The sequence below is a fragment of the Nerophis lumbriciformis genome, linkage group LG17 (assembly GCF_033978685.3).
Source record: "Nerophis lumbriciformis linkage group LG17, RoL_Nlum_v2.1, whole genome shotgun sequence".
In the NCBI taxonomy this organism is placed as follows: Eukaryota; Metazoa; Chordata; class Actinopteri; order Syngnathiformes; family Syngnathidae; genus Nerophis; species Nerophis lumbriciformis.
The window spans coordinates 44,760,830-44,774,653 of record NC_084564.2 but is presented as its reverse complement, the minus strand read 5'-3'; the positions used below and the strand labels follow the sequence as shown (position 1 = coordinate 44,774,653).

The following is a 13,824-nucleotide window of genomic DNA, read 5'->3' as shown; positions in this document are numbered from 1 at the left end:
GACTGATAGAAAAGTGATGGTTTTAGCAACATTTTAACCTGTCTGAATGCTAATAATCATTTTGCGTCGGGGGGGCGAAGCCTGAACCCCCCACCAGGACTTTGTCCTGGACCTACCGGGGCCTGCGGCCCTTGGACCCTGGCTACTAGGTTTTTCTGATTTCAAAAGTTGGCAGGTATGAATCAGTGTGGGATGTATTGCACTCGAAGAGTAATATTGCACAGTAGGGTATTAGGGTAGGATATTGTAGAGGGGTGAATTATTTATTATAAGTTTGAGTTCAAGATGGTGACAGCTATATGGCTATATATATATATTTTGTAACTTTGGGGGTGACAAATGGACCCCGGATGCCTCATTGACTCCAGTAACGTTTAAAAATGCTCCAGGATGACATCCTCGCAAAAAAATTGCATTCTTGATTATGCAAGTGAGTGATTGCCTGTGATAATAATAATAATTAACCTACATTCCAAAATGTGATTTATCTGATAAATATTTGGACATCCCCCAAAAAAACTGTGGAGGTTGCCCTCTAGTGGGTTCTGCTGACTACCACACACTGCTAGGAGAGCCCGGGATTCAGGGTATAACACTGTTTTTTTGTCATATAATAGTGCCAGTCTTTTGCTTTCCAGCAAAATGTTTGTCTGCTTCTTGTGTCTCTCTCGCTCTCTCTGGCTCCCACTCCAGCTCCATCGTCGTGTGTCTCATGCCGGCTGCTGCTAATAAAGGCGACAGGTGATAAGATATCAAATCAAATCACATCAAATCAACTTTATTTATAAAGCACATTTAAAATTTTTACCGCAGGGGTAGCCAAAGTCCGTGGTTCTCTCCCGGAAAAGGGTGGAGTGCCATCTCCGGGTTGGGGAGGAGATCTTGCCCCAAGTGGAGGAGTTCAAGTACCTCGGAGTCTTGTTCACGAGTGGGGGAAGAGTGGATGGTGAGATCGACAGGCGGATCGGTGCGGCGTCTTCAGTAATGCGGACGCTGTATCGATCCGTTGTGGTGAAGAAGGAGCTGAGCCGGAAGGCAAAGCTCTCGATTTACCGGTCGATCTACGTTCCCATCCTCACCTATGGTCATGAGCTTTGGGTCATGACCGAAAGGACAAGATCACGGGTACAAGCGGCCCAAAGGAGTTTCCTCCGCCGAGTGGCGGGTCTCTCACTTAGAGATAGGGTGAGAAGCTCTGTCATTCGGGGGGAGCTCAAAGTAAAGCCGCTGCTCCTCCACATGGAGAGGAGCCAGATGAGGTGGTTCGGGCATCTGGTCAGGATGCCACCCGAACGCCTCCCTAGGAAGGTGTTTCGGGCACGTCCGACCGGTAGGAGGCCGCAGGGAAGACCCAGGACACCCTGGGAAGACTATCTCTCCCGGCTGGCCTGGGAACGCCTCGGGATCCCCCGGGAGGAGCTGGACGAAGTGGCTGGGGAGAGGGAAGTCTGGGCTTCCCTGCTTAGGCTGCTGCCCCCGCGACCCATCCATCCATCCATCCATCTTCTACCGCTTATCCGAGGTCGGGTCGCGGGGGCAGCAGCTTAAGCAGGGAAGCCCAGACTCCCCTCTCCCCAGCCACTTCGTCCAGCTCTTCCTGTGGGACCCCGAGGCGTTCCCAGGCCAGCCGAGAGACATAGTCTTCCCAACGTGTCCTGGGTCTTCCCCGCGGCCTCCTACCGGTGGGACGTGCCCTAAACACCTCCCTAGGGAGGCGTTCGGGTGGCATCCTGACCAGATGCCCGAACCACCTCATCTGGCTCCTCTCGATGTGGAGGAGCAGCGGCTTTACTTTGAGTTCCTCCCGGATGGCAGAGCTTCTCACCCTATCTCTAAGGGAGAGCCCCGCCACCTGGCGGAGGAAACTCATTTCGGCCGCTTGTACCCGTGATCTTGTCCTTTCGTTCATAACCCAAAGCTCATGACCATAGGTGAGGATGGGAACGTAGATCGACCAGTAAATTGAGAGCTTTGCCTTCCGGCTCAGCTCCTTCTTCACCACAACGGATCGATACAGCGTCCGCATTACTGAAGACGCCGCACCGATCCGCCTGTCGATCTCACGATCCACTCTTCCCCCACTCGTGAACAAGACTCCGAGGTACTTGAACTCCCCCGCGACCCGACCTCGGATAAGCGGAAGAAGATGGATGGATGGATGGATGGGTAGCCAAAGTGCTGTACAACAAGGCCCACCTGGGCCATCCACTCACCTGTCGCTGTCTTCGAGGCCGGTCCTGGCACACCCCGTTCCGCGGCAGACCTGCAGGCCACGCCCCCCTCCACAAAAACCCATACAAAATATTTTTTTCCATGCATAATATTTCCCATTAAACTGTCATAAATGTATTTTCTGTATGATTGCAATTGTTTTTATTTTTTACTTATAATTGAGTAAAAATCCCCAAGTTGCACACAAACCTAACATGATGCTACAGCCGCACCGTCTGCCTGGAAAGCTGCAGAGTCTGAAGGCGTGGTCAGAATAATGTCAAAATAATGTCTGCAGAGTAGAGATGCGCGGTTTGCGGGCACAACCGCGGAGTCCGTGGATTATCCGCGGATCGGGCGGATGAAATAAAAAAAAATTAGATTTTATCCGCGGGTCGGGTCGGGCGGTTAAAATAAAAAAAAATTTGATTTTAAATAGATTCAGGCGGGTGGCAGTTAAACCAATTGGGAAATATATATACATAGTTAAATGTTGTTACCCACATACGAAAAACGAGCAGGCACCTGCAGCATATGCCACAACAGAAGAAAAAAAAAAAGAGATGGCCACTTTTACGGAGCGGAGAAGGGACGCCTCGCCGGGGTCTGGGACCGAGGCCCCTTCCCCCGAGAGGGCCCACCAGGAGCCGTAGCTGAGGTGATCCGCGAGAAGGGCCCGACGCACGTCCAGGGTCACCACCGCGCCCACCGCACCGACACCCCGCCTCGTCCGCCTTCGCCGCGGCCGGCGTCACGCGCAGCAGGTAAGCAGCTTACCTGCCCGCCACCCCCGTGGCCGGGGGCTCGTAACAGGGGTCACTCCGCGCGCTCCGCCCGCGCAGCTTACCTGCCCGCCACCCCTGTTGCCGGGGGCGCGTAACAGGGGTCACTCCGCGCGCAGTGCGCTCACGAAAGGGGTGGGGCTCACCCTGGTTGATATAGACAGCAGGACGGTGGCCATGGAAGTCGGAACCCGCTAAGGAGTGTGTAACAACCCACCTGCCGAATCAACTAGACCTGAAAATGGATGGCGCTGGAGCGTCGGGGCCATACCCGGCCGTCGCCGGCAGCGAGACGCGCTTGGAGGTGCGCTCAGCGCGGCTCCCATATGATTGCGCACTGGTGTGCGTCTGGGTCGTGACAGCGTGGCACGCGAATGTCTGTGCTGCATTGGATCAGTCTCCTTTCTTTAACAGGCAAAAGCTTTATAACCTCACTAATGCCTTGCATCGTCTATATTAGATATATAACAACGGGAGGGTGCGGGCAGGTGCGGTTCTGATCAAATGTTAGGTCGGGTGGATGGCGGATGGTTGACGACTTTCTGATGCGGTTGCGGATGAAATAATTGCCTATCCGCGCATCTCTACTGCAGAGACATTTTTCACCATGACTTTCTATTTTCTTTCTATGCACTTTATAATTACCAGCCTGTTAAATCTTATAAACAAGACAAATGTCACTGTGCAAAAATACTGTAAAAAGTAATGGTTGTTGAGTAAATCATCTTCGATATGCTCCAGCTTCAATAGGATAAGCTGCACGGAAGAAATGATGGAATAAAGCTGAATATAATTTGTTGATGTGTGTTGACAGTCTGATGAAGGACAGTGTGGAGGTGCGCAGCAGCAGCAGCAGCAGCAGTCTGGTCTTTAATCCCGGCCGCTTTGACTTTGAGGTGTCAGACTGCTTTCTACTGGGCTGTCCTCTGGGCCTGGTACTGGCCATGCGACGCACGGTACTGCCTGCCGTCCAAGGTAATCTATCTGCTTGTCTGTCAATCAATCTATAGTATAGCACCATGTAATCTAATGTTGTCACCATTAAAACAGGGGGGGGGTTTACGGGTAGCGGGGGGTGTATATTGTAGCATCCCGGGAAGAGTTAGTGCTGCAAGAGCTTCTGGGTATTTGTTCTGTTGTGTTTATGTTGTGTTACGGTGCGGATGTTCTCCCGAAATGTGTTTTGTCATTCTTGTTTGGTGTGGGTTCACAGTGTGGCGCATATTTGTAACAGTGTTAAAGTTGTTTATACGGCCACCCTCAGTGTGACCTGTATGGCTGTCGACCAAGTATGCGTGGCATTAACTTGTGTGTGTGAAAAGCCGTAGATATTATGTGATTGGGCCGGCACGCAAAGGCAGTGCCTTTAAGGTTTATTGGCGCTAGAGATGCGCGGTTTGCGGGCACAACCGCGGAGTCCGCGGATTATCCGCGGATCGGGCGGATGAAATTTAAAAAAATTAGATTTTATCCGCGGGTCGGGTCGGGTCGGGCGGTTGAAATAAAAAAAAATTTAGATTTTAAATAGATTCAGGCGGGTGGCAGTTAAACCAATTGGGAAATATATATACATAGTTAAATGTTGTTACCCACATACGAAAAACGAGCAGGCACCTGCAGCATATGCCACAACAGAAGAAGAAAAAAAAGAAGAGATGGACACTTTTACGGAGCGGAGAAGGGACGCCTCGCCGGGGTCCGGGACCGAGGCCCCTTCCCCCGAGAGGGCCCCACCGGGAGCCGTAGCTGAGGCGATCCGCGAGAAGGGCCCGCCGCACCGACACCCCGCCTCGTCCGCCTTCGCCGCGGCCGGCGTCACGCGCAGCAGGTAAGCAGCTTACCTGCCCGCCACCCCCGTGGCCGGGGGCTCGTAACAGGGGTCACTCCGCGCGCTCCGCCCGCGCAGCTTACCTGCCCGCCACCCCTGTTGCCGGGGGCGCGTAACAGGGGTCACTCCGCGCGCAGTGCGCTCACGAAAGGGGTGGGGCTCACCCTGGTTGATATAGACAGCAGGACGGTGGCCATGGAAGTCGGAACCCGCTAAGGAGTGTGTAACAACCCACCTGCCGAATTAGCCCTGAAAATGGATGGCGCTGGAGCGTCGGGCTCATACGCGGCCGTCGCCGGCAGCGAGACGCGCTTGGAGGTGCGCTCAGCGCGGCTCCCATATGATTGCGCACTGGTGTGCGTCTGGGTCGTGACAGCGTGGCACGCGAATGTCTGTGCTGCATTGGATCAGTCTCCTTTCTTTAACAGGCAAAAGCTTTATAACCTCACAAATGCCTTGCATCGTCTATATTAGATATATAACAACGGGCGGGTGCGGGCGGGTGCAGTTCTGATCAAATGTTACATCGGGTGGATGGCGGATGGTTGACGACTTTCTGATGCGGTTGCGGATGAAATAATTGCCTATCCGCGCATCTCTAATTGGCGCTCTGTACTTCTCCCTACGTCCGTGTACACAGCGGCCTTTTAAAAAGTCATACATTTTACTTTTTGAAACCGATATTACATTTTAAAGCATTTATCGGCAGTCCGATATTATCGGACATCCCTAGTTGTCACCATTAAACCAAGGTACACACGTAAAGACAATCGGACTGCTTTTGACCTTATTTTCCCCGTCTTCCTTAACTTTGTCTTATTAGATTGTCCTCTGGTTTGAGGCCATGTTTATATTGTTCGTATATATGAATATTCGAACAACAGATACTCGATAAACATATACTTATCTTTGCGTTTACACGCAAATGCACACTTTTGCAAACGCCAGCCAAGGTGAAGAGTTCCCAAACCCCTGCGCTCAGCGTATGCGTGAACACAGCTCCGATGGATAGTTGTACTCCTCTGATGGTTGTGCCGTGTCATTAACAACACTGCCTTAATTACTGGCTTTAATTAAACACAATAAGAGAACCTGCTGTGCGTTTCAACATCAGCAGGATGCTGTTAAGACACATCAAAAAGGGCTTTGTGACAATCAGCGCCAATGACATTCTATTGTTTTGGATACTGTAATACAGTGTTTCTCAACACTTTTTTGAGCCAAGGCACTTTTTTTGCGTGGCACACCACCAGCAGAAATCATTAAAAAACGAAACTCAGTAAAAAGTTGTCATCGCAATTGTTGGATATGACTTCAAAGCATAACTGTCACGTTCAAACACTGAGGACATCTATTAAACAAGACAAAAGGCAAGGAATCAAACAGAGACAGAATTCAATTTGGACTCAATATTGAGGAGAGACATGGCCACTGCACTCTCTGTACAGTCCTGCACCACGCTCTGACGAAGCAGGTTTTCGTCACCTCCTTTATTCAGATGTTCAATGTTCACGCACCAACACATGTCACAGCAGGAATGGGAAGTATGTAAAACAGTCATTGTTTTCGGTCGCTTTGAAGACCAAGAAGAGGATTTCTCGGGCTTGGGCTCTTCCTGGATCCAGCTGGGGCAGGTGTTGGAGGACAATGGATAACCCCTCCCGTCTCCTGACCACAGCGACTTCAAGAGGGCAGCGGGTCGTAAATAGCGTTGACCTCGGTTACCAAATAGTTGGAAGAGAGTTTGTGAAATACTTCAGAGAGAGTTCCTCTGGAAGTTGAGCAGATCCTGCCATCTGTCCGTGTTGAAATCACAGTGGCGTTTCACGAGCCTTCTTCCTCTTGTTAGGCCTCGAAAGACAGCATTCATAATACAACGTTTCTTTTGTGATAACTTACAAACAATTATTCCAACAATAACCAAGCATGCATCAATATTGCTCTTGTCTCAAAGTAGGTGTACTGTCACCACCTGTCACATCACACCACACCCTGACTTATTTTGAGGTTGTTTTTGCTGTTTTCCTGTGTGTAGTGTTTTAGTTATTTTCTTGCGCTCCTATTTTGGTGGCTTTTTCTCTCTTTTTCTGTATTTTCCTGTAGCAGTTTCATGTCTTCCTTTGAGCGATATTTCCCACATCTACTTTGTTTTAGCAATCAAGAATATTTCAGTTGTTTCTATCCTTCTTTGTGGGGGCATTGTTGATTGTCATGTCATGTTCGGATGTACGTTGTGGACGCAGTCTTTGCTCCACAGTAAGTCTTTGCTGTCGTCCAGCATTCTGTTTTTGTTTACTTTGGAGCCAGTTCAGTTTTAGTTTTGTTCTGCATAGTTTTACTCAAGCTTCAATGCCTTTTCTTAGGGGCACTCAACTTTTGTTTATTTTTGGTTTAAGCATTAGACACCTTTTTACCTGCACACTGCCTCCCGCTGTTTCCCACATCTACAAAGCAATTAGCTACCTGCTGCCACCTGCTGATATGGAAGTGTATTACACGGTTACTCTGCCCAGCTCTAGACAGCACAGACACTCAACAACAACACATCATTTGCAGACTATAATTACTGGTTTTTAACCCAAATAGGTGAAATTAGATAATCTCCCACGGCACACCAGACCATATCTCACGGCACACTAGTGCGCCGCGGTACAGTGGTGGAAAAACACTGCTGTAATAGTTCCAGGAATGTAGGCTCACACAACTTCTCCGTTTGTCCTGTCTTTATTGGACAAAATACGACACAGTCTTACAGTTAGTGTGTTTATCCTCTTTTCCCGGCAGTGCTCGAGCTACCTTTCATCCCATAATAAGACGTCCTGAACTAATAAGAAGTCCTCCGACATCCCCCCTACCCAAAGCCATTGGCTAGAACTCCGTAACCAGCTGCTGAAAAAACCAAACAAAAACAATGTTTATGAACAGGTTGATAAGTACCTTGCTACTACAGAACTGACCACTCCACACCTTCTCTATCTGGTGCGGGTCATGCAGGACCTTCAAAAGGCCTTTGACGCCGTGAACTACTCTATAGTGTTGGGTAAGGTTAAAGCAATTGGATTTGATAATACCTCAACTAGCTGAATGCAATCTTACCTAGAGGGGCGGAAACAGGTGGTAGAGGTGAACGGCAACCTGTCCCTGTCCCCCGCCCAGCAAGCTGTGGAGTCCCTCAAGGCAGTATATTAGGACCTTTACTGTTCCTAATAAACGTAAATAACATGTCATCAGCATGCGACTGTGAATTGTTCTCGTTTGCGGATGATTCGGCCCTGCTGGTATCCGGCAAGGACAAGTCACAGGTGGAAAAAATCCTCAGTGACGAGCTCTGTAGAATCATCTCCTGGCTTGCTGACAATAAGTTATCCATAAACTTTGACTAAACGGAATCCATCCTATTTGGGTATTTAATCAAATTAAATGAAGTCAGTGACTTCACTCATAAAGTGGGTGGTAGAGATACGCGGATAGGCAAATATTTCATCCGCAACCGTATCAGAAAGTCATCAACCATCCGCCATCCACCCGTTCTAACATTTGATCAGAACCGCACCTGCCCGCACCCGCCCGTTGTTATATATCTAATATAGACGATGCAAGGCATTAGTGAGGTTATAAAGCTTTTACCTGTTAAAGAAAGGAGACTGATCCAATGCAGCACAGACATTCGCGTGCCACGCTGTCACGACCCAGACACACACCAGTGCGCAATCATATGGGAGCCGCGCTGAGCGCACCTCCAAGCGCGTCTCGCTGCCGGCGACGGCCGGGTATGGGCCCGACGCTCCAGCGCCATCCATTTTCAGGGCTAGTTGATTCGGCAGGTGGGTTGTTACACACTCCTTAGCGGGTTCCGACTTCCATGGCCACCGTCCTGCTGTCTATATCAACCAGGGTGAGCCCCACCCCTTTCGTGAGCGCACTGCGCGCGGAGTGACCCCTGTTACGCGCCCCCGGCAACAGGGGTGGCGGGCAGGTAAGCTGTGCGGGCGGGGCGCGCGGAGTGACCCCTGTTACGAGCCCCCGGCCACGGGGGTGGCGGGCAGGTAAGCTGTTTACCTGCTGCGCGTGATGCCGGCTGCGGCGAAGGCGGACGAGGCGGGGTGTCGGTGCGGTGGGCGCGGTGGTGACCCTGGACGTGCGTCGGGCCCTTCTCGCGGATCGCCTCAGCTACGGCTCCCGGTGGGGCCCTCTCGGGGGAAGGGGCCTCGGTCCCGGACCCCGGCGAGGCGTCCCTTCTCCGCTCCGTAAAAGTGTCCATCTCTTTTTTTTTCTTCTTCTGTTGTGGCATATGCAGCAGGTGCCTGCTCGTTTTTCGTATGTGGGTAACAACATTTAACTATGTATATATATTTCCGAATTGGTTTAACTGCCACCTGCCTGAATCTATTTAAAATCTAATTTTTTTTTATTTAAACCGCCCGACCAGACCCGACCCGCGGATAAAATCTAATTTTTTTTAATTTCATCCGCCCGATCCGCGGATAATCCGCGGACCCCGCGGTTGTGCCCGCAAACCGCGCATCTCTAGTGGGTGGTGACATTGTTATCACCAGGAAAGATGAGTCATCTACCTCGGCTCCATCCTCGAGGCCAACCTTTCCTGTGATAAAATGGCATCCAAGGTAATCAAAAAGATGAACCGACAAACAAGATTTCTGTACAGAATCTCCTCTCTGGTCAACAAAAACAGCATGAGGACCCTGGCAGGAACTCTCATCCAGCACCTCCTGGTACACCAGCACCTCCTTGTACACCAGCACCAGCACCTCCTGGTACACCAGCACTTCCAAAAACCCTGAAATCAAGACTACAAACATCCCAGAACAAGTTAGTCAGGCTACTTTTCGACCTCCACCCCAGATCCCACCTCACTCCTACCCACTTTTCCAAAGTGGGCTGGCTCAGGGTGAGGACAAAGTTCAACAACGTGCACTGAACCTTGTAATCAAAATTCGCTGCACCTCCCTGATACCGATGTACACGTCAAACTACTTCCTGAATGACCGCCATAACCACTGTGCAAGTAACGTCTCGTGAGTAATGTAGCAATCGAGAAGTACACAGGTTCTAACGCCATTCCAGTGCCTAAAAAAACACAATCTCCTCCCTCAATGATTACCGCCCCGTGGCACTCACCCCCATCATAATGAAGTGCTTGGAGAGGCTGGTAAAGGTATACATTGTCTCCAGACTTCCCCCCACATTCGACCCATACCAGTTTGCTTATCAGCCTAACCGCTCCACAGAGGACACCATCTCCTCTGCACTCCACCTGAACTTAGAACATCTGGAAGGAAAGGACACACGTGCGGATGTTGTTTCTGGACTTCAGCTCGGCGTTCAACACCATCATCCCGCAGCACTTGGTGAGCAAACTGGCCCCCCTTGGATTCAGTACCCCCCTTTGCAACTGGCTGCTTGACTTCCTCACAGACAGACCCCAATCTGTGAGAGTGGGCAACAACACCTCCAGTGCCATCTCCCTGAGCACCGGCTCCCCCCAGGGCTGCGTACTGAGTCCACTGCTGTTCACCTTGATGACCCATGACTGCTGCGCCAGGTCCACTACTAACCACATTGTGAAGTACACAACAGTAGTGGGCCTCATCCGTGACAACAACGACATGAACTACAGGAAGGAGGTGAAACATCTGGTTGACTGGTGCAGAACCAACAACCTGGTCCTGAACGTCGACAAGACCAAGGAGATCATCGTCGACTTCAGGAGGCACCAGTGCAGCCACACTCCTCTTCGTCAATGGCACAGCAGTGGAGATGGTAAGCAGCACCAAGTTCCTGGGGGTGCAGATAACTGATAATATGACCTGGTTCCTACACACCGGAGCTCTTGTAAAAAGAGCTCAGCAGCGCATGCACTTTTTGCGTCGGATGAAAAGAGCACAGCTCCCTCCCCCCGTTCTCAGCACATTCTACAGAGGCACTATAGAGAGCCTACTGACCAACAGCATCTCTGTCTGGACTGGAGCCTGCAGTGACTCAGACTGGAAGTCTCTGCAGAGAGTGGTGAGGACGGCAGAAAAGATCATCAGGACTCCTCTTCCTCCTATCCAGGAGATTGCAAAAAGCCGCTGCCTGACCAGGGCTCCGAAAATCTGCAGAGACTCCTCCCACCCCCACCAAGGACTGTTTTCACTGCTGGGCTCTAGAAAGAGGTTCCGCAGCCTCCGTAGCAGAACCTCCAGGTTCTGTAACAGCTTCTTCCCTCAGGCCATAAGACTCTCTAAGTCTAAGTCTAAGTCTAAATACTTCAATAATATTGATAAAGTGATAACTAATTCATAAATGTATCAGTAAGTAACAAGATGCACATCAAATTGTCATAAATATTGAAGCAAAACCAGCAGCGAAACAGAATACAGATATTTTTAGGTTTTTTGGCCTCGCTTGGCGTGATGGTGATTGATGCATAATCAGGAATTGTTGTGTTGCTGTCGCGGCTAGTACTACAGCGCTAGCTGTGTTATACGTAAAAACTGCTGTTGTCGTGTTAATGTTGGCAATGAAGTTTAAAATGGGCCTTAGAACCTATGTACTTCTCGATAGCTACATTACTCACGAGAAGTTACTTGCACAGTGGTTATGGCGGTCATTCAGGAAGTAGTTTGACGTGTACATCGGTATCAGGGAGGTGCAGAGAATTTTGAATACAAGGTTCAGTGCACGTTGTTGAACTTTGTCCTCACCCTGAGCCAGCCCACTTTGGAGAAGTGGGTAGGAGTGAGGTGTGATCTGGGGTGGAGGTCTAAAAGTAGCCTGACTAACTTGTTCTGGGATGTTTGTAGTCTTGATTTCAAGGTTTTTGGAAGTGCTGGTGGTACCACAGCCTGGGTTAGCGAGGTGTTGAAGATGTCTGTGAGAACCCCAGCCAGCTGGTCTGCACATCCCTTAAGCACCCTGCCCGGAATGTCATCAGGTCCCGCTGCTTTCCGGGGGTTCAGTCTCCTCAGGGTTTTCCGGACATCCGCTGTGTCCAGGTTGAGCGGCTGCTCATCAGGGCGAGGGATGGATTTCCTCGCCGGAGTGGTGTTAAGTGCCTCAAACCTTGTAAAGTAGTTGTTTAGGTCGTTAAGGAAGCTGATGCTGTTGTCACAAGGACAGGGGGCAGCTTTATAGTCCGTGATGACTTGTATGCCCTGCCACATTCGTTTAGTGTTTGTGGGGTTCTCGAAGAAGTCCTGCACTTTCTGACTGTGAGCACGCTTTGCAACCCTAATGGTACGGTTCAGGTTAGTTCTGGCTGTTTTAAGTGCTACCATGTCACCAGATTTAACAGCCTTGGTCCGAGCCTTCAGCATTGCACGTACCTCACTGTTCATCCAGGGTTTCTCGTTGGCCCGTGTGGGGATGTTCTTGATCACACTAACATCCTCGATGCACTTCTGAATATTTAAACTACAACACACTATTCTGTTCAACTCGAATGTCACAAAAATATGTAAGAATGCAAAGGCTTTGTCAAAAGAAAAGTATGTTTTCAAATGTCCGAGCACCGTTTATGCACCCGCGCCGTTTACAAAGTACTTCTTTAGCAGCAGTGTTAGTTGAAATGGAAAGGATACCCATCACTATGTGTCCCTAAATGAGTGTCCATGTCCTATGTTGTTGTGACCTCCAGTGAATCAGCTCCATCCGGCCTGTTCCCAAATCTTCAACCTGTTCTACCCGTCTGATCCTTCGGCTTCCAGACTGGAACCACTGCTGCAACCGCTTTTTCACAAGCTGCCGCCGTATGCTGTCCCCCGTTACCAGCGGTACCCTCTTGGGGACGGACGCTCACTGGTCATAGGTAAGAGATCATCCATTTTTACAATTCTTTCAATAGATGACTTTATTTAGGATAGTACATATTGATCAATACAGGTAAAAGCCAGTAAATTAGAATATTTTGAAAAACTTGATTTATTTCAGTAATTGCATTCAAAAGGTGTAACTTGTACATTATATTTATTCATTGCACACAGACTGATGCATTCAAATGTTTATTTCATTTAATTTTGATGATTTGAAGTGGCAACAAATGAAAATCCAAAATTCCGTGTGTCACAAAATTAGAATATTACTTAAGGCTAATACAAAAAAGGGATTTTTAGAAATGTTGGCCAACTGAAAAGTATGAAAATGAAAAATATGAGCATGTACAATACTCAATACTTGGTTGGAGCTCCTTTTGCCTCAATTACTGCGTTAATGCGGCGTGGCATGGAGTCGATGAGTTTCTGGCACTGCTCAGGTGTTATGAGAGCCCAGGTTGCTCTGATAGTGGCCTTCAACTCTTGTGCGTTTTTGGGTCTGGCATTCTGCATCTTCCTTTTCACAATACCCCACAGATTTTCTATGGGGCTAAGGTCAGGGGAGTTGGCGGGCCAATTTAGAACAGAAATACCATGGTCCGTAAACCAGGCACGGGTAGATTTTGCGCTGTGTGCAGGCGCCAAGTCCTGTTGGAACTTGAAATCTCCATCTCCATAGAGCAGGTCAGCAGCAGGAAGCATGAAGTGCTCTAAAACTTGCTGGTAGACGGCTGCGTTGACCCTGGATCTCAGGAAACAGAGTGGACCGACACCAGCAGATGACATGGCACCCCAAACCATCACTGATGGTGGAAACTTTACACTAGACTTCAGGCAACGTGGATCCTGTGCCTCTCCTGTCTTCCTCCAGACTCTGGGACCTCGATTTCCAAAGGAAAGGCAAACCAAACCAACCCAAACCATCAGTGATGGTTGCCATGTCATCTGCTGGTGTCGGTCCACTCTGTTTCCTGAGATCCAGGGTCAACGCAGCCGTCTACCAGCAAGTTTTAGAGCACTTCATGCTTCCTGCTGCTGACCTGCTCTATGGAGATGAAGATTTCAAGTTCCAACAGGACTTGGCGCCTGCACACAGCGCAAAATCTACCCGTGCCTGGTTTACGGACCATGGTATTTCTGTTCTAAATTGGCCCGCCAACTCCCCTGACCTTAGCCCCATAGAAAATCT

At 49.6% G+C, this 13,824-nt stretch overlaps 1 protein-coding gene across 1 annotated transcript in view; it reads left to right on the top strand.

Annotated features, from left to right (window-relative positions):
• The window catches only part of pitpnm3 (PITPNM family member 3), a 330,161-nt gene that overhangs the window by 246,791 nt on the left and 69,546 nt on the right, over positions 1-13,824 (top strand). The window contains exons 9-10 of the mRNA XM_061973214.1: positions 3,808-3,968; positions 12,461-12,631. Of these exons, the coding sequence (XP_061829198.1) occupies positions 3,808-3,968; positions 12,461-12,631 (332 nt within the window). The remainder of the gene's footprint in view (positions 1-3,807; positions 3,969-12,460; positions 12,632-13,824) is intronic.